This window comes from Aspergillus brunneoviolaceus (assembly GCF_003184695.1).
Source record: "Aspergillus brunneoviolaceus CBS 621.78 unplaced genomic scaffold BO95scaffold_33, whole genome shotgun sequence".
In the NCBI taxonomy this organism is placed as follows: Eukaryota; Fungi; Ascomycota; class Eurotiomycetes; order Eurotiales; family Aspergillaceae; genus Aspergillus; species Aspergillus brunneoviolaceus.
The window spans coordinates 20,532-44,989 of NW_020290763.1; the positions used below are offsets into that span (position 1 = coordinate 20,532).

The following is a 24,458-nucleotide window of genomic DNA, read 5'->3' on the forward strand; positions in this document are numbered from 1 at the left end:
TCTCTTCTCTTGCTTTCTTCGCCAATTGCGTTTTCCGCATTTGAAGTGCCTTCATCAACCGTTCTCTCTCTTGTGATGCCCCCGATGATAACGCACTCAGAGACTTGGCACCCGGAGACAGTTTGGGTCGAGATATAGGTGTCGACAATGGAGGCACCAGCAAAGGCGGTACAGTAGGCACTTTGATAGATGCGGGTGTGCTGCTGCCCCCCTGAGACCAAGGACGCGAAGGACTCGGGTTGGCCTTTCGCAAGGACGATGACCGAACCCCCGCAGGCAACGAGGCTACCGGTCGCTTGTCAGCAGACCGCGACAGGGTGCCTGCAGTGCGAGGCCGTCCACTCCCGTCCAATGACGGCCGCGGGCCAAGCTTGGCTTTGGGTACGTATCCAGCTGCACGATCAATCTCCTTTATGGATGGCCGGGTCGACTGTGAGGACCTGCGAGGCTCGGAAGCAGCCTGAGTAGCGTCCTCCTGAAAGTTTCTAAGGGAAGGTGCACGTTCCGAAGCGGCTACTGAAGAGGACCGATCTCTACCTGGAACGCTTTCCAGGGTTGTCACACTCGACTCAGGACCAATGGGCGACTGTTGTACACTGGACGCCACGGATGGGGGAACTACCGTGGCTTCGGAAATCTGACTGTAGGCTCTTTGTCGCATCTCGCTCATCGGTGGTATTGCTGGGGCTGGGTCCTTGTCTACGTGCTGCTCTTCCGCATCCTCCGCGATTTCCATCAGTTTGCGACGGCGGAGGGAGCTGCACGAGGAGGTAATTGAGCCGGAAGCCGTATGTAGCAAGCATGCGGATGACAGGGCGCTTTCAGTGAGTTCCGATGGCTGTTTCACCGAGAAGACCGTATCATGCGGCGAGAACTTGTCTAATATGGACTGGAATTGTACCGTCGTTCGAGCTGAAGGGGTAACGATTGCGTCAGCGTGAGGGGAAATCAAGGTCGAAGGACTGACGAAAGTCGCGCACCTTGAAGCAGCCGAGACATGCCATCGGGCAAGTAGCTGAGCACGACCTTTCGCCGGCGGTATTGGAGAAAGCCATAGAGCGGTGACGTCTCTTCATAACCTTCGATTGCATTGCGCACATCCGGGACCCCACCTGTCCCTCGCTCGAGGAGAGCTACCTCATCCCTTGATACATACCGGAGCAGAAACCTAAACGACAACAGTCATGCGCATGAGTCTTTGTGTGCGATTGGGACGAATGCGAAGACCCTTGCGACCGGAGAAACAGCGGGCGCAGGGGATGAAAGAAGAGTAGTTGGTGTGAGAGGGGAAGGGGAAGCGACTCACCATCCGCCGGCCTCGGTCAAAGCGGTTTGATAGGCTTCGATGACGGTGGGATGATCGAGCCCATTGAGCGACATGACGGGAGCCGCATTGGAGACCAACGACTTGCTTGGTCCGGAAGTGATCACAGCGTAGTGTATTTGTAGTGAATTCAGAGGCGGAAGAGAGAAAGAAGGTGTGAAGTGGGTGTGTGGAGGCGGATGAAGGAGAGGGGGGGAAGAGAGGGGAAGAACGACGATGACAAGCTCAAAATGCGACCGACGGGTGACTTGGAAAGTGAACGTTCTAGATAGGGAAGAAGGCTGGGGGATCCGACGATTAGAGAACGGGTCTGTCTCCTCCAGGTAGGGCAGCGGGGACACTAGGCTGGAAAAGGGAGAAATTAGTCTTCAAAAGGACTCTCCATCCATTACTAGATATTATCTTGAGCAGAGGAGAATGACAAAATCCCAGCAGAAGTGGTGGTGGTCAAGTTATGGTCTCCAGTGCTCAGGAGTTCAGGGGCTGATCTTGCGAGTGAGTACTCCGTACTTGCAGTATTTAGTGGGTGGCCCTCTCCACTTTTGGGGTTCGCCGATAGGGATTAGTCGTTCTCGACAGGGAACGCGCAGCTGGTCCCCGCCACGTTCCTGGACCGTGGGCAATCCCTCAACAAACAATGTCCGGTTGTTTAGTTAGTTGATTGGCAAAGTGACTGCTATGCAGGTGCAGGGATTTGAAGAGACTTGAAGAGACTTGAAGTCGAAGCAGTAACTGCAACAATGACAGTTCTGTTCAATTGAGAATAGCTCCAGAGTCAATGATCAATAATGGTGGAATAATTGTCTTTTGTTTCTTCCCCTCAGGCACCAAACCTTCCCTTCCTACTAAACTTTAGTGGTGGAAAATGGAGTCCTTCCGGGCGAATCGGGATACTTCATGAAATGGATCCCTACCAATCTATTTGATTTATTACATACCTACAACATCATGCCATGGTTCCTGCAGTGCTTCTGAATGTGTATGATGGCTGGATCCATCCACAAACAGGGGCAGCTATCATGCCTGTCCATAATACATTCAGTCGAGATCTCAATACTCGTTTGTGCGTCTCGGCGGGATCTTGAACTTCCTGGGATACGATCCTCAAGGTATCCGTGCGGGCAGCTGTATAGTCCGTATACCTTGATTTCAGAGTTTCTCCTGCATGAAACGCATAGCTGCAGCAACAGCTCCACTCATCCCTTCGATGCGACACCTGCCCAGAGCAAAGTTCGACCACCCGATGGAGCGACGGGACTACTCCACTTGTTGAAGAATTCCGAGAGCAGCACAGTACTCAGCAACCCTCATGTTTCGAGGTTGCTGGTGAGATGCCCCAGGATTCCAGGCAAGATTCTAGACCAGACTTGGAATCTGGGGCAAAAGTACGAAGCGTTGTTGTTTTGACTTAACTTGCACTGCACACAAGGCGAGTCAAGGGATAGAGAATTGTTATACTTGGTAGCAAGAAAAACGCCCATACTTACATCATTCAAGGGATCGACCCGTTGCGAAAGAGTGGCTCAGCGGGATTATCTGATAAACCGTACCTTGCAGCTATTTTGTTTGGGCGATTGCATTGCTGTACTACCTCACTCTACGGCTCCCTGTCACCATCCGAAGTCATGAACCTGCAGATCAGCCGCATTCCCTCCCGCCCCTTGGTTGATTTTCCTGCTGATGGACGCATCAATTTTAGCAGATTGGGCCGTCATTGATACTCGTACTTATACGACCAGTGTTGCTTTTTTGAGTATTGTCGACACCTCTCAGCTCGGCTGGGCCCGCTCGGGGACTGCCGACGCGGAGACCAGCCAAAAGCCAGGCGAGAGTACAGCGCATCGCATCTTCGTTGGATCGTCTTTTTCACGCAAATATCGAGTCTTGGATTGAAAAATTCTACTCTGCAGTTGAATTTTGATTGTCCCTTCCCGGCATGCTTCTGTTGCAGAGCGTTTGTCAACATAAGAAGCAGAGATGCCGTGGTGGAGGAATACGTCGAAAGGCCGACAGATGGGATATCATTTCAGTATTAGGGGCACGATTCAGGTGACTCGACTGACATCGGCGATTTCAACTTGGGATAAGGCTAATTAGACTTTCAGGCGATGTGTGACCTTGCTGAAGATCGGGCTTAACGGCCAGAGCAAGACTTTATGCTATAGATCTTGATTGATTATATGCTCTCACTTCAGAGCGTCTATCGCAAACCAAAATAATGAAGAATCCAGTCTGGACAGATCATAATCACAATCCACTGAGTTTCAATCGATTTGTATTTCCTCCGTGGAGGTCTCTATCCTCTAATGACATGCACGGGTAAGTAGATGTTATCAACTACCGTGCACATCTTAGGCTTCCATCACAGTCCGTCTCACTACTAATCGAAGTTGGTGTACAAACCGACCCTTGATGTAACAACTAGCTTCTCGCGTGAAACTGCTGTGCCTTACTACGTTATACAACCCGGATTCTGTAATACAACGCACTGCCTTGAAGCGAAGCTCTACATAGAACATGCCTGGAACGTGCTTCAGGCTTAGGCTTCACTTCTTAAAGCAGGCTGGTGCCCTATCAGAAAGCTATACTTGGGTCCAATCTACTCTTCTGCAAGACTATACACTAGGTCCGTAATCGGCCAAGAGCCTGACTGGATGCGCGCATTGCTATGTATAGGAGCCTTGGGAGTGCTCCCACCGCTATGTACTGGCCGTCCACATCAAAGGCCAGTCCGGAGCCTTGTGGATCCCGACCACTTCCGCTTGACACCAAGAGCCACGTACGTGGACTCCTCCACTATCTATAACCTCGCGCTGCAGTATCCCTCACTCGGGCAAGACGACTATGTTGAAACAGGTACAAGGCTTGTTCGAAGCATCTCGCCAGAAACAAGCTTTCGAATCATCAACAACCATTATATCGGAGACAACGGAGTCGGGCATGTGTACTTCCGTCAGACTCTGCATGGAATCGACATTGAGGACGCTGAGTGCAACGTGAACGTAAGACAATCTATCCCCTTAGTTGAGAGAATGTACTCATGCTTTCAGATTGGCAAAAACGGGGAGATCTTTTCCTATGGCAGCTCCTTCTTTGCGGGCAACCTCCCACCGGGCGGTTCGATAACACAGTCAACTCTCTCAGACCCGGTTCTTGCTCTCGAACGAGTAGTGGACATTTTGCATCTTCCTATTACACTCGACACGGTCAGAACAAAACCAGTCATACAAAACAACACCTACATTCTTCAGGGTACCGCAGGCGCAGTCTCAGATCCAACCGCCAACCTCGTGTACCTAGTCACCCCAAACAACACGCTCACCTTGACCTGGCGAGTTGAGACAGACGTTCACGATCACTGGTTCATCACATACATCGACGCCGCAACCAGCACCACAATCCACGGGGTAATCGACTACGTCTCCGAGGCATCCTACCAAGTCTAGTGAGCAGTGATGGCCGCCATCCTCTCTGTCCAGAACTAACCCTTCGAATCCAGCCCATGGGGCACCAACGACCCCACGGACGGCACGCGCATCATCGTCACCGACCCATGGGACCTCGCCTCCTCCCCGTACACCTGGCACAGCGACGGGCTCGCCAACTACACCAGCACGCGAGGCAACAACGCGATCGCGCAGTGGAACCCCAGCGGCGGGCGGCCCTACCGCAACAACTACCGGCCGTCATCCCCGACCCTGGAGTTCCAGTACCCCTACGCGCCGAACCAGACCTACCCGGCGGCCTACCTCAACGCCTCGATCACGCAGCTCTTCTACACCGTCAACGCCTACCACGACCTGCTGTACCAGCTCGGCTTCACCGAAGCCGCGGGCAACTTCGAGTTCAACAACGGCGGCCGCGGCGGCCGGTCCCACGACTACGTGATCCTCAACGCGCAGGACGGCTCCGGCACCGACAACGCCAACTTCGCCGCGCCGCCCGACGGCATCCCCGGCCGCATGAGCATGTTCCTGTGGGTTGAGCCCGGGTCCGCGACGGATGTCATCCGCGACGGGAGCTTCGACTCCGGGATCGTGATCCACGAGTATACCCATGGCTGTACGTATCCAACCACCTCTCTTCCACCACCACCCCCGTTCACCACCAGCTTGAAACCGCTACCTAACCGCCAGGAAAAAAATAGTATCAACCCGGTTGACTGGCGGGCCCCAAAACGCCGGCTGCCTCAGCACCCTCGAATCCGCCGGCATGGGCGAAGGTTGGGGCGACTTCATGGCCACCGCCATCCGCGTGAAGCCGGCGGACTCGCGGAACACCTCGTACGCCGTGGGCGCCTGGGCCCAGGCCACCAAGTCCGGGGTGCGCGTGTACCCGTATTCGACCTCCTTGCGCGAGAACCCCCTGCTGTATACGCATGTCAATGAGTTCGAGGGCGTGCATGCCATCGGGACGGTGTGGGCTACTATGCTGTATGAGGTGATGTGGAATCTGATGGATCGGTATGGGGTGGGTAGCAGTGTGGGTGGGGGGTTGAGGATCAGTGGTGCTGGTGGTAGTTATCTGCATCGTGGTTTTGGTAAAGGGGTGAGGGGGATGGATGGGAGGTATTTGAGCTTGAAGTTGGTGGTGGATGGGATGGCTTTGTGAGTTATCCCCATGTTCGTTCTCCTTCTTTGGGGGTAGAGCTGACTGAGTATAGACAACCGTGTAATCCGACCTTTGTGCAAGCGCGTGATGCGATCCTGGACGCAGATGTGGCGCTTACTGGGGGCAAGAATCGGTGTGAGATTTGGAGGGGGTTTGCGAAGAGAGGGTTGGGGTTTGGGGCGAGGTATCGTCGGTTCAGGAGGGTGGGGAGTACGACTATTCCTCCGGGGGTGTGTCAGGATTGAAAGAGGTGAACTAGTATAAGTTGAGACGCTTCATCTTATAAATGGAGTCTATAATCGAATTATATCGCGCTATAGTCGACTTCTTTGTAGTGTGTAATTCACAGTCGCAACCAGATAGATGGCGATCAAACAACGGCGAAAAAAGCCCGACTCTGCATCACCCTCGCCACCAACAGCAGCAGACTCCCCACCAGAAGACTCACGCCCGAGTAAATGGACAACGATAAATAGCCATACTTCTGAGCAAGCTCCCCACTAATCGGAATCCCGGCCATAGCACTGTGCATCACCTCAAGTTAGCCATCATAACCGACACCCCCTGTTGATGGGAACAGAAATCCTTACGAAAGAGACGCAGCAGCCATCACAACCCCGACTGCAAGACCAACACTCTTCGGCGTCGCCAGCTGCAGCGCACACGCCTGCTGAAGCGACAGAATAGCCTAAGATTTACGTTTCCATTAGTCGCTTGTGTCCCAGCGTCCAAGTCAAAGATCTGCCTACCCCGGAGGAAAACCCATAAGCAGTCGAGAAGATCACCAGGCCCGCCACGGACGTTACCTTGGTCCAGCACAAGGCAACTATGCCGGAAGTAAACGTAGCCACGAAGCAGCAGTTGAAGCGCCCGTATCGGTCCGCCAGGATCCCTGGCAGGATCCGGCCGAGCAGGGAGGCGCCGTTGATGATGGAGATGGTGTAGAAGGCGAGGTCGGCGGAGAAGCCCTCCGCGACGGCGTAGGAGGTGGTGTAGAAGAATGGGGAGAACATGCCGAAGTAGATCATGAAGAAGGCGAGGCAGGTTAGGTGCATGGTGGGATTCTTGAGGATTGAGGGGGTTTCGTGTGAGGAGGGCTTTTGAGAGTGCTGCTCTTGAGGGATGATGGGGCTGCTTGATTTTTCAGCATCGAGGGGTGTTAGGGATTGTGTTTGAAGAGTGGTGGTGGCGGTTGGTAAGGGAGGATGGGCTGGGGGTCGGCAGCAGAGACAGGAGACGGTCAGAAGAGGGGTCATGATGAATGCGACGATGCGCATGGTCCATCCGAAGCCAATCCGCGGGTTCTGGAGGAGGTTGTTGACTGCAATGGGCCAGACGACGCCGCCGAGAGAGGAGCCGGAGATGACGATCCCCACTGCTGCACCCCGATTGACCTTGATGTGCTGGCCCACGAGAGCTATCATGGGGCAGGTGAGGAGTGATTGGGAGATCCCGAGAAGAATCCCCTGGGCGAGGATGAACTGGTATAGCTCCTTGCAGAGAGAGGTCATCATGAGTGAGAAGACGGTCCCGAAGGATCCTGTGCAAAGGAGGATCTGCTCGCAAGTTAGCCGGGTTTGGGGCGGGTGGTCTGGCTGCAGTGTAGAAAGACGAACCCTTGGCCCAATTGTGTCAAGTAATGGGCCCGACACAAGTGATACAGAGAAGATAAAAAATACAGCCAGTGCTCCGATCCAGGCGATGGTGGACTGGGACTCATCCGCCAGCTGAGCTTTCGAGTAGTACTCCTCGAACAGGCCAAATGAGTTCACAAAGCCGACTGTGCAGAAGACACCAGTGAAAGATCCTAGAAGCATGAGACATGCTCGTGGTCTGAGTCTGTCAGCTTGCTCAGAGCTGCTGATTGAATGTCAGCAGAGACTCACGTGTATTCGCTCTGGGGCTTCGAAGGTTGATCGGAGCTACCCATCGTGGAAGGTCGATCGACTTCTGCTGATTGTGGTGGATGTCTTGGATATGAGCTCGAGCAGAGTCATCGCTATAGTAGGCATTTGAATGCTTTTATAAAGTGATGAGACAAGTAGTAGTAAATATGAACTTTCTCCGTCCGGAGTGTCCGAGACGTATGGATTGTGCTTGTTTGTTTGCTGGCACGGCTGTCTGTAGCACAAGTACTATGAAATGAATGAATGGCTCTTCCTCAGCAAAGGTGCTGGATGGTCCGCTCCGGCGCCCGGACTCTCCGCGGACTCTCCGAGCGGGGCCGCCAACTAGACAGCCTCCCAACTTCCTGTTGCCAATTACACTTCCGCTGTTAGCCATCTACTCATCGAGATGCTTCAGCCCCCGATGATTGGTGATCCACGGATTTGGTAGCTTGTCATACTTACCTACAATCCCAGGAGTTGTGATCCCTTTGTAGGTGACACAATCTGATTCAGGCCAGCAGATAATCTCAATATGAAGCGAAAGGCCGCACCAGAACCTCCCGATCCTCAACCGAAGCGAACGCCTCGCCAGGACCCTGTCTCCTGTGAATCATGTAGGACAAAGAAAATCAAATGTGATCGACAGCAACCATGTGCAAGTTGTTCTCTTCGCAGATTGACCTGCAAATATGAACGACCTGGGGCTACCGCAAGAGACAGCAGACTCCGAGATACCCCGACATCAAGCCATGATGGCCCGGTGCTCGCTCAGAGTCCGCAAGATAAGCAGACTCTCTCGTCGACTAAGACTCTAGCCTCGAAGAACAATAGGGAGCTGATACAAACAGCCGACTGGCTGGAAAATATTCACATGGCCGCGAGGATTCCAACAGCCACTCCAGATTGGCTGCGCGATGGGCTGCGTGAGCCTCAAAGAACTGGAAACCCAATCCCAACTCCGGAAGCTCGTCCCTCCATATCCTCGCTCGCATACTTGTACAAGGACCGGTCTGCTTCCAAAGAGAACCCAGCGACGGTGGACTTGAGGGCGTACCTCCCTGATAGAGACCAGGCAATGTCACTGTTTCAATACTACATCGACTACGTCGGGCCCTTATACCATATTATCATTCCAAGTCGCGTCAAATCCCAGGTGGATGACATCTATCGCTCGGTTGAAGTTGGATCACCGATAATTCTCGATCATCTGGCTTTAATATTCAGTATAATGGCAAGCTCTCTTTACCTGCAACTGTCCCTGGAGAGTTCTGCCGATGCAGAGGCCTGCAGTCGCGAGTTTTCGTACCTGACTGGTGCGGCCCTGATCCAGAGTAATTATACCGTATCTCCCACGATAGAAGGGCTGCAAGCGACCATGGTTGTCATGCACAATCTCTACGTTTGGAACATACAGCCAACAGTCAGCGGACTTTTCGCGCTGGGGTCTATTATTAGCCAGGCTAAAATTCTGATGCTCCATTGCATCGATTCGCCGCGAGCTCGAGAGGAACGAGAAGCGACTGGGTTTGACTGCTTAGAAGTAGAACTCAAAAGACGGCTCTGGTGGGACTTGGTATCTTATGACTGGTAAGCTTCACTGGATCTGTGACTAAAATAACTGCATTCGCTGAAAGTTTCGATCAAGGATCCTTGGTAACTTGACTGGTCCCCAAGAATGGACATACTCGATACAAAAGAATCATATGAACGTTCAACAACCATCGAATATCGACGACGAGCTTATCGAGAAGGAAGGTGCTGTAACGTCACTGCCCAGCTGCGTACCTACAGACATGTCCTATGCGCTCCAGCGCCTTAAGTTGGCAATCATATGTCGTGAAATCATTGACGCGACGTCACACGATCACCTTCATGGTCTAGAGCTAGACTACAGCAAAATACTTGAGCTGGATCGCAAATTCCATCAGCTGATCTCAGAAATCCCGGAATTCTTCCGCCTCGATCCGGGCTCCCAGCGCCGATTTGAGCCCATTTATAAAGAGAGACCGGCCATTGCATGGCAGAGGTATGTCCTACAGCAAGGCTTCTTCTCTCGGCTGTGCCGATTGCATCGGCATCACTTCATCCGTGGCGCGCGTGAGCCCACATTTGCGTGGTCTCATCTCATCGGCCTCCAATCCGCTCGAAAAGTAATCGAAATCAGGAAGATTTTAGACGAGGGCGACCTCGGCTATAATCCTCCCGTCTCAGTGGTTTGGTCTGTCACTCACCATGTGTTCATGGCTACTGTGATTCTCTTGATGGATGCTTGCTTCAACTGGGATGATATCCTGGCGGAAAGAAGGAAGGAGGAAGTGCTCGACGCCTGCCGCATGCTAAGCAAGGCACACGAGTCATCTTCACTGGTACGCGAAGGTATAGATGCGATGATGAGCGTACTACGGAGACATTGGAAGAGCAGCACTCAATCATTCGCCGCACCACCCGAGGTCAATCCATCCAATGCGCCGCTTGGACCTCGACTGGTCAAAGAACCAGTGCGCATCAATCCAGCCATGACGGGAGTTTACAATACACCATCCACGGCGATCGATTTGCATGATGTTACAATAGATACCACAGCCACAGACTTGCCTCCTGATGGACAATTTGAAGAAATTTGGTCAGAAATGCTGGAAAGCGGCAACATTTTAACACTAGAGTCTGCGGATTGGACGGAGTTACTTGATGAGTTGACGGATACCAGCCTGCCTGGCAATCGCCCTTTGGCGTTCAGTTGATGATGGTTGGAGGTGAACGAAAGGGACTTGTCACTGTTAGATGCTTGGACGGCTCTGTTTCGATGATCCCGTTTTCGAGTCCGTTGTCGCATGAGATATTTCGAAGTCTTGCACGGAAATTACAATTCATAGAGGGCATGATTCATGGTCTGTACACTTGAAACCAGCACTAAATCCAAGCTGTTGCACCAAATATCGAAGTGGCTAATTATCACCCGCTAGTCTTCAACCGTCACATTGACCTTACTAGTGTCTGACCGGGGCAATCCATCAGCTTCGAGCTCCTAAGTTGATGCGGTGAACTCACAGAAAGCCACATGATCCTTGATATTCATGGCAGCGTCGTATGGCTTGGCATAATACCACGCTGCATTAGGATATGTTTTTTCTGAATGATGCACGATGTCAGTCATACTTTCTGGAAAGCAGAAGCAGGCTCCAATGACAGACCTCCCACTACAACGGAGTAGTACGAAGCATGTCCTTTCCATGGACAGAACGTAGAAAGATCAGTCGGGACAAAGAGAGACTCATCCTTGATTGCTGAAGGAGGAAACTGATGGATGTGAGCTTAGCCAAACAAATGGACCAGGACTGAGAGCCTACGTAAATGTTGCCTTCGACCGTTTCCCACGATGCAGTCTCAGCAAGGACGGTGTCGTCAACGATAGCCTTTGCGACAGGCATGATGAGTTGGGTTGGTTCTCTTGTTGGAATATGTTTCGAATGCAGAAGAGGAAGGAAGAAAGGTTGGAAAGATGACGAAGTTGACGAAGTTGACGTTGTTCAACTACGATGATTACAAACTGGAGGCACGTGAGTGCGGGGAAATCGGCATACAATAATATCATCGATAAGGGTCTATCCGTTTGGACATCCCAGGCTACTTACTCCGTACATGCAAACTACTCTTCAAAGTGTGGTTCCACCCAATGTCTGCCCATCTCCTTCATATCTCTCAGATCTTCGAAGTCCCAATTGTTGACGTCATAGCCATCAATCTCGTAAGGCCAGCCGACATGATCAAAATCCACGGCAGGGGCATTCCAAGGCCAGTGGTGATTCCAGGCCGAATCTAGGCGGGTGTCACCAAACGTCAGTCCTGGATCTGCGACAGCCTGCTCCAATGTCTCCACCAGCCGATCTCCATACGACGAGCAGGCCCGTGGTGTTGGTTTATCCACGAGGTGCAACCGGTCATAAGTTCGTTGGACGCATTGCTTGCCCTGGTGGACCAGTCGCAGGAGTTTCGAAGGGGACATTTCAGTGCACAGCGGATACCGCGCGAGGCGCAGGATCTTCCGCCACATTAGGGTGCGCTGGTCGCCGTTGGGATCGGCCAGGTTACAGAAGCCTCGGACGCGTTGGATCTCGTCCCGCAGCGCCACGCGCATTTCGCGCAACATGTTGCTTCTAGCCACGTTGATCTTCTCGTAGATCGGAAGTGGCAGCACGGCGTCGGGAGGCGGGACCATGTGCGGATGTCGCATGATCAGCGTGCCCGTGGCTTCCTTGAAGCCGTCGCGCACGTTGAAGACCCACATGATGTACAGCATCCAGTCGATGACCTGCGCATCGGACGGCTCCGGGTCGCCGGGCCACATGTTCTCCACCCAGGTGGTTACAACCGGCATCACGGGCCTAAACAGATGGAACTTGTCAACCACCTGGGCAATATCCTTGAGCAAGGCCATTTCGATACCGCCGCTCAGCATATTGGCCCACCTACCGTGGACAGCCTGCATGACCGTGTAGAACGCTGCAGGATTGACGTCGTCGTAAGTAAGGGTCAAATGGCCGGTCTCTCTGAACCGGATGCCCTCCTCGAAGTTGGGCTCGAACAGAGCATAGAAGTATGGGGAGGCTTCCGCGAGGTGTCGCGAGCTGCACAGCATCTTATACTGCCATCTGCCATTGTGGATGACCACAGTTACGTCACTCTTATAGCAGAGCGTGTCTACAATCCCGTCGAACGGGTTCAGGAGGTCGGAACCGGATTCGGGCCAGTTACCCCCATCATTGGAGGGTTCTGAATCAGTGTCAGCCTCTGAATCGGAGTCGGAAGAGAGTATATTGTCTTCATCCGAGGAGTCTACGTCCTCTGGTGGGAGCAAAGATCCCGGCCATTGGAGGACAAATGGGGTGTTGGGAGGGGTCGGCATTCTGCAGACTCACCTTTCTTGCAACTAGGCTTCGGATTGGGTGTGAGCTTGATATGAAGAATCAATCTTTTGCATCCACTGACTGACTGAGGGGTTGATGTCGGATCACTCACCTCATCGATGAGGAGTTGGTTGTCTTATATACACGAGCCATGTCATCCCGCTATGAGAACTCCGTCGTATGTACTGGAGATGCTCAAGAAGTTGTATGATGGATATACATGTTGCGGGATCTTGGTTGTGGTTCATTGTAAGAAACTGAAGTGTTAAGAAAAGCCCCCTTCAAAAATAGCGGAAATGCTCCAATTGCATGTATACCAGAAGATCTCCGCCATGGCTCATTGTTAAAAATCGAGGAAAGAAAGCCAACCTGTGATTTCCTGAAGGAAGTTCTCATTACGAGAGGCACAAGTTATGAGAAATCCCAACATTATGACTGACTAGCAGTGTAGAAGTGTAGGACTGAAATCAGGAGGCAATCAATCTGACGTGCTCTTGTTGACCGCAGTATACGCCTAGCTTTGAATCAGGATCATACCAGCTATCAATTAGCCTACCTTTTCCGGCTTCGCTGATGATAAGAGAATTGCGGGGGCGGAGCACTTGTCAACGACAGGGCGCGCAGCACTTAATCACCTCCTAGCGCTTGCTGCGACAATTATTCTGGGAGACCCTATTGGCGCATAACCTAGTATGAGGTCTGCTCTCTATGAATCGCGTATTGAAGGATATTCCAGGCAATTTGTATGGCTCAAGACACTAAACTAAAGTGGGGATAGCGCATGGCTCGGAACGTCGGAAATGCGGAATGGCGGAATGGCCGCGCGCGCGCGCCCTGCCGCTGACGAGAGACACAAATTCCCCACAGGCTTATCGATAAAAAAGCTGCTCTTTCTTCTTCTTCGCTACACTGGATCCTTTCTTGTCTCATCGCCATTGTACATTGTCTGGGCCTTTTTCTTGGTTGTTGGAGGCTGTCTGTCGCTTTCTTGCTTTGTGATTCTACCTTGATTGAGTTATACTCCTTCCTTCCTCCGGTACCCTTCGAGCGGCGTCTTCCGCAGCGCCGAGTCTTTCCCCGCACATGGATCGCGAACAGTTCAGAACAGCAGCTCATGCTGCGGTTGATGAGAGTCAGTCTCCGGGTTGATGGAATACTGGTTTGGTGCTAATCCCAGCAGTCATCAACTACTTCGAAGGTCTCCCTTCCCAGCGTGTCCTCCCCACCGTCGAACCCGGTTACCTCCGCCCTCTGATCCCCGAGAACCCGCCGGAGCAGCCGGAAGAATGGTCGCAGATCCAGGCGGACATCGAGGACAAGATCAAGCCGGGGCTCACGCACTGGCAGTCGCCCAACTTCATGGCCTTCTTCCCTGCGGGGGTCACCTACCCCAGCATCCTGGGGGAGATGTACTCGGCGGCGTTCACCGCGCCGGCGTTCAACTGGCTTTGCTCGCCGGCCTGCACGGAGCTGGAGACGATCGTGATGGACTGGCTGGCCAAGGCCCTGGCGCTGCCGGAGTGCTTTCTCAGTACCTCCGAGAACCGCGGCGGCGGCGTCATCCAGGTGACCGCCAGCGACACGGTGGCGACGATGATGATCGCGGCGCGCGAGCGGCGCGTGACGGAGCAGGTTGTCGCGGAGGGGCTCAAGCCGGATACCGTGGAATATGAGGACCGCATGATGGAGCTGCGGCCCCGGCTGGTCGCCCTGGCCAGCAACCAGGCGCACAGCAGCACCGCCAAGGGCTCCCTGCTGGCCGGCACCCGCTTCCGCAGCGTTACGGCTCGGCTGGAGGATAACCTGGAGATGACGGCGGCGGGACTGCGCGAGGTGCTCGAGCAGTGCGACAAGGACGGGCTGACGCCTTACTTCATCACACTTGGATTCGGAACGACCAACACGTGCGCCGTGGATCGGTTCGCGGAGATCAAGGCGGTGCTGCGCGAGAAGCCCCACTGGCAGCGGATCTGGGTGCATATCGATGCGGCGTATGCGGGCGCCGCCCTGGTGGCGGACGAGTGGCAGTACATCGCCAAGGACTTTGCGGAGGGCGTGGATAGTTTCAACCTGAACATGCACAAATGGTTGCTGGTCAACTTCGATGCAAGGTATGTTGTCCCAAGAATTGTTCGGTTAGTGCCATGCTGACACCCGGCATGATAGCTGCCTGTTCGTTCGCAACCGGTACGACCTCACCAACGCCCTGGACATCACCCCGGCCTACCTCCGCAACGAGTACTCCGACTCCGGCAAGGTGACCGACTACCGCAACTGGTCCATGTCCCTGGGCCGGCGCTTCCGGGCGCTGAAGATCTGGTTCGTGATGCGCAGCTACGGCCTCACCGGGATGAAGGACTACATCCGTAAGACCATCGGGATCGGCGAGGTGTTCGCCGACTTGATCCGCAGCCGTCCGGACATGTTCGAGCTGATCACCGAGCCCGCGTTCGCGCTCACCGTGTTCCGCATCAAGAGCCCCAAGGCCGCGGTGACGGAGGGCGCGTCCGTGCTGCAGCCGGACGAGGCGTCCAACGCGCTGACCAAGGAGGTCTACGAGCTGATCAACTCCCGCGGCGAGATCTTCATCACGTCGACGGTCATCGCGGGGGTGTATGTCATCCGTGTCGTCAGCGCCAACCCGGCCGCGGAGGAGAAGTATATCCGCCGGGCGTTTGAGATCTTGGTGCAGACCACGGAGGAGGTGCTCCAGCGGGAGTAATTGAATCAGACCATGTATTCTAGTATAGATATCTTAGTGCTTGTTGTATACTTAGCCATAAATCACGATCGCGACGCCCTCGAGCCCAACATCAATCATTCCCACGCTCATCTTCTAACCATATTCTAGCCTCACGCACCCACTCCCTCGCTACGGAGAATGCCCCCGCATTTTATCTAATATGTGTCGTGACCCTCCCTCGAGAAATCAAGACCCTCCGCCACCCCCTCCACAACCACCCCCTCCACTATGCCCTCCGCCGCCACCACAACCTCCTCCACCATGGTGACCCCCTCCTCCATGATGTCCACCACCATGATGCCCCCCACCACTATAGTCCCCACCCCCACCATCCACATAAACCCCATGCGCCGCGTGTCGTCGCGGATACGAGCTCGTCCTCGACGACAGTTTATGAGATGAGGAATACCGCGCCGGAGAGGTCCGTTCCTCGCTGCGAGAGGAGAAGCACATTGTTTCGTTCTGCGGTAGTTTCCCCGAGAACAGCGTGTCGAATATTATATCACGAGTAGGAAGATGCGATCTCTCGCGATGTCTCTGAGCAGGTGGGCTCCTGGCTTTGGATGTGTGAAGGCTTGATCGATATGGGCTTTCCTTCTTCTTTGGTCTAAGGATTGGACCTGGGTTGGAAAGCAGTATGTTTTGAATTCTTGCGATAGTTGTCACGGTGCTTTGAGCTTTGCCTTGAGTTTTGTAGCGGCAAAGTGGAATCCATGCAAAGCTAGGCTAGTGGGTAAGGTAGGTAGGTAGGTAGTCTTATATCCCTACTTCCCTACTTCCGTCGCTGTGCTCGCTGCGTCATTCACCGGATGAGGGTGATCGAGCAAGGCTGAGCTGAGTCATGGGGGGAGATGAGGCTACCAAGGTCAAAGTAAGTATGCTAAGCGGGATGAGCCTTGCAGGTTCTGGTGTATGGTGAACCTGGTGACGGCGATGGTCGATCCGCAAGGCTTCCTTCATCGGGACCGGACTCTCTTCCCTGCGGTTGGCTGGCGTGCGCTTGCGGGTTGCGGGTTGCGGTTTGCTTGTGGCGCGGAGTCGGGCACGGGGCGTTCGCCGCGGGGGCTGTGCTTCCGTTCCCACGCGTGATGTCGGATACGAGGGGTGGGTTACTTCTTCGTGTTTTAGGTGATGGAGCTTCGTGGGTTATTGTGATTTAGGGAATTGGTGTTGCGGTGGCGGAGCTGGGTGTGCCTTGAGGGGTTAGGTATAATTTGGCTGGTTGTTTATGGTGATGGGTGCTGGAATGGGTTCTCATCTTAGTACAGTGCTGAAGAGCTAAAGATATTGCGAATGGAAGGTTTCTAATTTATATCGGAGGTGAGGTATTTTGTATGATGTTGAGGATGCTGGCTGTATAGATGAGGGGAGATAGGCAGGGAAATCGCCGGATGCAGTCCACTTAGTCTATAGGCTCTTTTTTGTTGTAGCACATGCACGACCGGGACAAGCTAAGCGATTCGATCTCGATAAAGTAAAAGCGATACTACCCATCGGCTACAATCACTGTAAAAGTGTTTGAACACCCTCCTTCGGGTGGTTCTTTTCTCTTACATACTCAGGACTAGTTACACTTTGAAATTGTCACCATATTCGCCGTGAGAATGCCTTTTACCATATGAATCAAACAGAAGAGCGATCAGGTCGGCGGTGCGTAGATGTGGCGTTTCTGAACCAAATAGTGGAGGGTGCGAGTTCATTTTTCTCACTGCCTAAGGCCCTAGGGCCGGGACGAACCCTCTTTGCTGGATCTCTTTCCTAGGAATATGGGAAAACACTAACAGCAGGCAAGACAAGACTGAACTGAAGATTGCAGCAGCCCTACCTCGGCTTCTAGTTTTTTAAATGATCCATAGTAAACTACCCATCATCCCCTCTAATCCTATCTACTCAAAAATAACTTTCCACATGAATCTGCAGTGGTACAAGCAAAAGATGCATCCTGAAGCATTCAGAAAAATGGGGCTATATTTTAGTTTCGAGTACAACTGTACAACAACAGCCGCGGTGGTGTAGTGGTATTAACATTGCAGAGCCCCCGTACTAGCCTTATGCTAGCGGTGTGGAGTGCAGATTCTGGGTTCGAGTCCCAGTCGCGGCATCTTTTTTTGTCTCTCTGCGAGAAAGGAAGGCGTCATGAAGATATCATCGGTGAGAAGAGTGTGCTGGAGGGTGGTTGTTGGGGAAGGTACGTCATACAACTAGAAGTGTGGATGAAATGGTTGTTGTAGTAGAAAGAGTCTAGTATAACGGAAAGGGGACCCGCTTATGGAGACCAACGGATGCAGGCACGCTAATTATGACATTCAGATGTACAGCGATGATATGTAATCGACATGTTATGCAGCAAGTAATCTAGCGTTGGATCAGTGAGGGGAATGAGGGAAGAAGCTCGAGACGTACAGCTCATAGAAAATCGACTGGAAGGCTGCCAGCCCAGAACGGTATAGTGACACGATCGCCCCGGTAGCTATCACTACAAGCAAGGGCCGCAAAACCAGCAGGACGGCATACTTAACGATCGACACCGTAGTCCGCCTGTTAGATCAGAAACTGCAAATCAATTTGCTTCATGACCGTCATCTTACAGGATAGAAGTTGTCATGTTTGTCAATCTTAACGATGACCAATAGTCACGGGGTCTTATTGCATGGTACTGGGGGTAGGGCCTAGTCTGCCTTTTAGGTTATTCTATTATCCAGCTTCAATCCCTGGAAGGGAGGTCGGTCTTTATATCCACCATGCTAGAGGTGGGCTTTCCCAGAGCCACGGTGCTATTTAAAGGAATGCACTCTATTTGATTGACGCACAGGTGGCAAGGGGATTGAGACACGGGCTCTGACGTCGAGAATTGTGCTGCCTGGATTTGTACAATCTGGCTGATATCTTTGCCGCTCTTTCCGACTTCCTGGCCAGGTAAAGTGGAACCAGGAGGTAGCCAACCGGGTCCCTTTTCTGCAAGCATGAGGCCGCGTCTGGTGAATTTGACTGGGCTTCCAAGGCAAAAGTTGAGTTTGCCGGCTCCACCCGGACCCCAAAGTCTCCACACCCTTTCAGCCCTACGGGGCTGGCTGCCCAGGGGGTGTACTTCCCTCAAGTTCCCTACTGACTTTTCCTCAAAACAGTTCCATCCTCTTTTCTCAATCTCAAGTCATACTGCTGATCTGTCAGTACAACACCACGTATGGGATCATCTGCGGCCATCCGAGTCACATCCAGTCCTACAAATCGGACGCCTACAAGTCAATGGGTTGAACATCCACATTTGCGGACCTTCCTGCCATCCGACAAAATCTAATGTTCGACTCTCCCTGGCCGCCTGGTGCCAGTTCATAAACGCACATAATGCATCCGGAAGACACTCCTCGCTTCACCCACTTTTCCTGTCAATCTCAAGAGGTCACGGTAGCCTCCACCTTTGAAGGTCTCCTGGCCGACCGGTCCGAGCAACTCCCAGAATCAGATGAGCTCAAAGCAGACGCATGGTGGTTGGACATCTGCAACGCCTCTGAAGAGGATGTCAAGGCGGTCGGGCAAGCTCTTTCGATTCATCCCTTGACGGCCGAAGATATCGTCACGCGCGAGCCACGGGAGAAGATCGAAACCTTCCGGAATTACTATCTGATTTCGTTCCAGACCCTGCTGTCAGCCACGGAGGGCGACAGCATGGAGCGGATAAAGTCTTTGACTAGTCAGCCACACACCATCCCTGACTCGGCCGGGTTATATATCCTCGTCTTCAAGAACGCCATCGTCACGTTTTCTCCCAAAGGATGCAACCATGTGTCGCGGGTGCTAGATCGAATCCACCGGATGCAGGATCCGTCAATCATGTCGAGTGAATGGATCTGCTATGCCTTGATGTGAGTTCCCTATTTCCGGAAATAGTTCGAAATCGGATCAAGAGGATGAGGCTGACAAGGTAACAGCGACGATATCGTCGACAGTTTCGCGCCTTACATGCGAGCCGCGGAGCGCGACTGTGACGCCATCGAAGACCAAGTGTTCATGGCGCGGGCCGATGACATCAAAGCGATCATCCCACTGGTCGACCGCCTCCACAAGAGTATCACCCAGCTCACCAACTGCCTGAGCGGGAAGAACGACGTCCTCAACGGGTTCGTCAAGCGTTGCCAGGCGAAGAGCCAGAACGCCGTCTTCTCGAAAGCGGAGATGATCGTGTACCTGGGCGACGTGCAGGACCATCTAATCACCACGCTGACCAGTCTGTCTCACTTCGACGAGATTGTCGGTCGGTCGCAGGCGAACTTCCTGGCGCAGATGAGCGTCAACAACATCCGGCTGAGCTTGAACATCAACGAGATTCTGAGCAAGGTGACGGTCCTCGCGAGTATCTTTGTGCCGTTGCATATGATCACGGGGCTGTGGGGGATGAATGTGCCCGTTCCGGGGCAGAATGCTGATGGGCTGGGGTGGTTCTTTGGGATTGTGGGGTGTTTTGTTGCATTTATTGTTGTGTGTTGCATAGTCGCGCAGCGGATGAAGTTGCTATGATCCTACTAACCTAAGGGGCTTGTCTGCGCATGGGAGACTGAGTTTAGCAGATTGAAAATAATATGTAAGCCAATTGGGTACCTGTACTGCAGCCGGACCACCAGAGATCATCTAGACCATCAGCCATCAGAATCTCGAATGGGATTTGCTCTTAATTTATCCGAGCCCGATGAACGTCATACTTCCCGAGAAAACGTTTATGAACTATTCCCGATTTTCCGATACCAACAAGAATTGCAATCTGACGCGAACAGGTATGGTAGGCGATAGCCTTCTTAAACCCTAGTTAGCGCTGCCTGGGCTGAGTTCTAGATCTGACGCACCCTCTTTCCGGATGGCATCACAGACTGCTAGAAAGTGCCAAGACGGAAGTATGACCCTTGTCCGATAGTAATCAATTGGAAGGGAAGCCCCAGGCTATCGTAGTAGAGACTCCGGGGTCTGCTCGTATTTCGCGACGACACCCCTGCGAGCCTTTCCGCCCGGGATAAAATGTTGTCTGGTTCTTGTCCCTCTGCGATGATTAAAATATGTGTTGATTTCGGGAAAACGAGTTTTTCGTCGTGGCGCATATCGGTGCTTACACTTATCGACCTAGGCCTCTTGTGGGTGTGCTTATCTAGGATTTGCCTGAAGAAGCCAAGCATTTCTTTCGCTGCAGCTTCGTCAAAATCACATGGATCATGCACCAATGGCAACCGCCCATTGATAGTCGACCACCTCGTTGATCCTTGGGTTGCATCACACCAGTTGTCCTAGTGCTCTACTCCGTAGTGCTTTTTTGCCCTGAATCCTGGCCTGTAATAATCATTAACCTTACATGATTATAATGTGTAATTCTGGCAGCCCTTCTCAACCATTCTGAAATGGTCCCTTGCTTCTCCCAGAAAGATACCATTTGGGTTCTGATCCCAACAAAAATTCTAAGCGATCTCCATTATCACATGCCAAATAGTCGAACACGGGGAGTCTTTAATCCCCACTCTTCCTCGCATCTAAGGGTGGAAGTTTTCGGAGCCTCGACCAGTGGGTGACCTCTCTGTGTACAAAAAGTTCCACGTGGCGCTCGGACTAATCCTGTCGGCCAATGAAACAGTTTGAAGAAGAATTATACGAATCAATTGGAATGTGGTTAGTGCAACGCTTACCCAGACACTAGACTCGGTTGAGGAAAGCGGTCCAGTGGGCGGGAACTGCAGCACTGCAGCACTGCACCTGGAAAAGGCCCCCCCGCCCACTCACTGTCTGTTCACTCACTGACTGCTGTTCTTGCTCTGTGTCTTATCTATCATCGAATGACCGGGCAGACTGGAGGGGCAGGGGCTTTATCAGACCCCACCAATGGCTTGTCTGCTTGACTAGGTAGTTCAACTTCTTTTTAATCTATTGAGCTCTAATCGGCCAACGCCGGCATCTTGTGAGACCTTTCCTAAAGTATCTTAGGTTGAATTGCAGTCTCGAAGAATGATGAAAACTTTCTTAAGTAGCCATGCCCCTCAGAATTTTAGATGCAAATTATAATCACGCCGAAAGACTTTTTCTCTATCCCTGGTCATCTCATCAGCATCTGTCTTCTTGGATGAATCCCGGTGCTCTGCACGATCTTGTCAGCTAACTATGGAGGGCATCAGACCCAGTGACCAGGCAGTAGACCCTGGCTCAGCCTTACAACCGGACAAGGCTCAGACGATGGACCATGCGGATGCTCAGCTTGCGGCGGAATTTGGGTACAAACCCGTCTTGAAGAGAGAGTTCGGATTATTTTCTACCTTCTCCTTCGCCGTCAGCATCTCGGGATTGTTCGCGACTGTGATGACAACGATGATCTATCCTTTGGAAGCCGGAGGTAGTAGTGCTGTCGTTTGGTGTTGGTTAATTTCTGGATTCGGTTGCATGTGCCTTGCAGTGAGTAGAGCGCCGTCGATTGAACACGACGTTGGTGGTGTCGCATCGCTGATAGGGTTATGCTAGTGCTCCGTTGCCGAATTAGCCTCAGCATACCCGACTTCGGGGGGTTTGTGAGTCCGACATCCACATCCTTCGTCCCCAGAAACCTCTACAACAGGACTAGGAACGCCAGTTCTAACGTCGAATTCTAGGTATTTTACAATCTCTAGATTGGTTCCGCAGGGATGGGTCGCTTCAATAAGTTGGTATGTGTCGTCCGCTTGCTCCTCGGGCTATGCCGGGTACTAAGACATTTTGTTCTAGGCTTACCGGATGGCTGAACCTCTTGGGACAGATTTGTGGTGTAGCATCTTCAGAATATGGTGGAGCACAGATGCTGCTCGCAGCTGTCTCAATGGCTAGAGATTTTGACTATGAAATCACTACCGGCACCACTGTCGGGGTCATGGCCGCGCTGACCATCACCACTGGCCTCATCAATTCCCTTTCGACATACTGGATGGAGAAGATAACTAAGTTCTATGTGATCTTTCACATCCTGGTTCTTGTCTCTTGCTCTATCGCTTTGTTGGCTATGACCGAAAAGAAGCACGACGCTTCCTACGTCTTCGGTCACATCGAGTCGAGCACTGGATGGCAACCCATTGGCTTCAGCTTTCTATTTGGTTTCCTTTCCTCGAGTTGGTGTCTCACAGACTACGATGCTGCGTCGCACCTATCAGAGGAGATTCGGAATCCAGAGGTTATGGTTCCATGGGCTATCTCTTCGGCGATGCTATTTACGTACCTTGCCGGCTTTGTATTCAACATCGTTCTTTGCTTCTGCATGGGCGATGTGAGTGGAATTCTGAGCTCTCCAACACAGCAGCCCGTTGCGCAGATCTTCTATAACAGTCTTGGAAAGACAGGTGGAATCGTTTTTACCGTTTCAGCGTTGCTAATCATCAAGTTCGTGACATGGACCGCCATGCAAGCTCTCGGTCGGACTGTCTTCGCCTGCGCGCGCGATAGGATGTTGCCCTTCTCCTCTGTCTGGACCCAGGTCAATTCCAAGACAGGAACCCCATTGAATGCTGTGTGGATATCTACCTTTTTTTGCATCGCGATCAATCTCATTGCGCTGGGCTCCTACACGGCGATATCTGCCGTGTTTACCCTGTGCTCCATTGCTCTCGACTGGAGTTACTGCATTCCGATTCTTTGCAAACTCTTTTTTGGCAAGTTCAAGCGTGGACCCTGGCACATGGGCAAACTCAGCCCGTTCGTCAATGCCTGGGCTTGTCTGTGGACTCTCTTCGTTTCAATCATCTTTGTCCTTCCCACTGCAAGGCCGGTGACAGCCGAGAATGTAAGTGATGCTTGCTCTCTTTTTAGGTGGTATCGACATGGCTGACAGTTTTTATTTCAAGATGAACTACGCCTGCGTCTTCCTGGTCTTCGTCTTGCTGTTTGCCCTGGTCTACTGGTACATCAGTGGCAAAAAGTTCTACCACGGCCCCATCACCGAAGGGGCAGTTGTAGACGATTACTTGGCCGAAAGCAACACCAGCCAGAAGCCCGACAAGACTGGAACTCGAGTCTGAAGGGTGGTCTCTAATCATTCTTTGCAGTCGACGATACCCGAAGTAGGATCACGTCACGTGCGGAGTCCAACAACCCTAACGCGACAATTGCCCGACCAGTTTACATACAACTATCCGCCGCACAACCGGTCCCACTAAGCAGCAAACCCATATTTACCATTTCACAATGAGCCCAACAGCGACATTTTAGTGCCTAGCGATGACATTAAGTACGCGAAGTCTCACTCTGCGACCCGATAAGACCTCACGAGCCCCTACAGCAACCCGGTTCCCAACGCACCACTCCACTGACCGAAAGGAAGCCCAAAGCGACTTTACCTGAAGCCTCACCGTATCGATACCCGGCCCCGGCGACTTTTTGATATGGGCTGATGATATGAGCCCTCGCAGCATATATCGCCAGTTCAGTTGGTCTTGTTGTAATATAGCTTTCTTCTTGGGAAAGAGCCTTGCCATTTGGTCATTTTCGTACAAAGTGTCCTTGGTCTGTATGACCATGTTTCGGTCAAATCTTGTATCCACCAAAAGCTTTTGCCTACTTCTACGTCTATTTTTTCAATATTGTTGCTATTTCATATCGTCTTTTCCCCACCGCAAAAGCATTGAATCTTTACCTAGCCACCTCCCACAAGTAAGCAAGCGAAAGCCCCAGGAAGCCCTGACGGCCCAGAAGCGAGGCATACCCCAGGTTGCAGCTACATCCCCTCCTGCTCTCTCTCATGACGAAGTCGACCGCACAAAGCGATGAACTAGTGGAATAAAGATGTAGTGAATGGGAATTGTAGCACTGGAACTGGAACAGGAACAGGTCCCGGCCACACTGTTCGCTCACTGACTGCCATAATCCAGCTGGATTCACTAGCTCGCTAATTGTATGAATGTCCATAGTATGAATAACCAAGGTAGGTCAGTGCCCTATTTACCTAGTTAATGTAAGCTTTTCTTCTTGTCACCTTCGCCATTTCTTGTGAATGTCATACT

At 52.4% G+C, this 24,458-nt stretch overlaps 9 protein-coding genes and 1 non-coding gene across 10 annotated transcripts; 6 read left to right on the forward strand and 4 right to left on the reverse strand.

Annotated features, from left to right (window-relative positions):
* Positions 1-3,978: 3,978 nt before the first annotated feature.
* On the forward strand, positions 3,979-6,180 carry BO95DRAFT_496213 (extracellular metalloproteinase; the record flags this gene model as incomplete). Its single annotated transcript, XM_025590852.1, has 6 exons — positions 3,979-4,326; positions 4,375-4,769; positions 4,824-5,386; positions 5,472-5,828; positions 5,871-5,931; positions 5,988-6,180. 6 exons carry the CDS (start codon positions 3,979-3,981, stop codon positions 6,178-6,180), a joined length of 1,917 nt encoding a protein of 638 aa, XP_025442316.1.
* A 125-nt stretch (positions 6,181-6,305) lies between these two features.
* Positions 6,306-8,042, reverse strand: BO95DRAFT_413379 (putative MFS monocarboxylate transporter; the record flags this gene model as incomplete). Its single annotated transcript, XM_025584278.1, has 5 exons — positions 7,822-8,042; positions 7,552-7,768; positions 6,685-7,491; positions 6,526-6,623; positions 6,306-6,459 (listed from the first exon to the last, which is right to left on the reverse strand). Exons 1-5 carry the CDS (start codon positions 7,863-7,865, stop codon positions 6,306-6,308), a joined length of 1,320 nt encoding a protein of 439 aa, XP_025442317.1. The 5' UTR covers positions 7,866-8,042.
* Positions 8,043-8,356: 314 nt separating this feature from the next.
* Positions 8,357-10,565, forward strand: BO95DRAFT_362819 (Zn(II)2Cys6 transcription factor; the record flags this gene model as incomplete). Its single annotated transcript, XM_025582592.1, has 2 exons — positions 8,357-9,411; positions 9,470-10,565. 2 exons carry the CDS (start codon positions 8,357-8,359, stop codon positions 10,563-10,565), a joined length of 2,151 nt encoding a protein of 716 aa, XP_025442318.1.
* Positions 10,566-10,674: 109 nt separating this feature from the next.
* BO95DRAFT_129199 (DUF427 domain-containing protein) lies at positions 10,675-11,354 on the reverse strand. Its single transcript, XM_025580496.1, has 4 exons — positions 11,172-11,354; positions 11,016-11,121; positions 10,873-10,953; positions 10,675-10,818 (listed from the first exon to the last, which is right to left on the reverse strand). Exons 1-4 carry the CDS (start codon positions 11,250-11,252, stop codon positions 10,784-10,786), a joined length of 303 nt encoding a protein of 100 aa, XP_025442319.1. The 5' UTR covers positions 11,253-11,354; the 3' UTR covers positions 10,675-10,783.
* On the reverse strand, positions 11,287-13,051 carry BO95DRAFT_442690 (uncharacterized protein). The gene has a single exon (XM_025586488.1). It carries the CDS (start codon positions 12,725-12,727, stop codon positions 11,471-11,473), a length of 1,257 nt encoding a protein of 418 aa, XP_025442320.1. The 5' UTR covers positions 12,728-13,051; the 3' UTR covers positions 11,287-11,470.
* Positions 13,052-13,637: 586 nt separating this feature from the next.
* BO95DRAFT_388989 (putative aromatic-L-amino-acid decarboxylase) lies at positions 13,638-15,525 on the forward strand. The gene is made up of 3 exons (XM_025583570.1): positions 13,638-13,860; positions 13,909-14,839; positions 14,895-15,525. Exons 1-3 carry the CDS (start codon positions 13,812-13,814, stop codon positions 15,448-15,450), a joined length of 1,536 nt encoding a protein of 511 aa, XP_025442321.1. The 5' UTR covers positions 13,638-13,811; the 3' UTR covers positions 15,451-15,525.
* Positions 15,526-17,472: 1,947 nt separating this feature from the next.
* Positions 17,473-17,572, forward strand: BO95DRAFT_t138. Its single transcript has one exon. It is a non-coding gene; the product is annotated as a tRNA-Thr (tRNA).
* Positions 17,573-17,756: 184 nt separating this feature from the next.
* BO95DRAFT_129270 (uncharacterized protein) lies at positions 17,757-18,163 on the reverse strand. Its single transcript, XM_025580497.1, has 3 exons — positions 18,060-18,163; positions 17,875-18,009; positions 17,757-17,826 (listed from the first exon to the last, which is right to left on the reverse strand). Exons 1-3 carry the CDS (start codon positions 18,074-18,076, stop codon positions 17,811-17,813), a joined length of 168 nt encoding a protein of 55 aa, XP_025442322.1. The 5' UTR covers positions 18,077-18,163; the 3' UTR covers positions 17,757-17,810.
* A 310-nt stretch (positions 18,164-18,473) lies between these two features.
* BO95DRAFT_388991 (magnesium transporter CorA family protein) lies at positions 18,474-20,087 on the forward strand. Its single transcript, XM_025583571.1, has 2 exons — positions 18,474-19,334; positions 19,401-20,087. Exons 1-2 carry the CDS (start codon positions 18,817-18,819, stop codon positions 19,984-19,986), a joined length of 1,104 nt encoding a protein of 367 aa, XP_025442323.1. The 5' UTR covers positions 18,474-18,816; the 3' UTR covers positions 19,987-20,087.
* Positions 20,088-21,533: 1,446 nt separating this feature from the next.
* On the forward strand, positions 21,534-23,937 carry BO95DRAFT_413396 (amino acid transporter). Its single transcript, XM_025584279.1, has 5 exons — positions 21,534-21,891; positions 21,958-22,004; positions 22,086-22,139; positions 22,198-23,242; positions 23,304-23,937. Exons 1-5 carry the CDS (start codon positions 21,604-21,606, stop codon positions 23,475-23,477), a joined length of 1,608 nt encoding a protein of 535 aa, XP_025442324.1. The 5' UTR covers positions 21,534-21,603; the 3' UTR covers positions 23,478-23,937.
* The last annotated feature ends 521 nt before the right edge of the window (positions 23,938-24,458 follow it).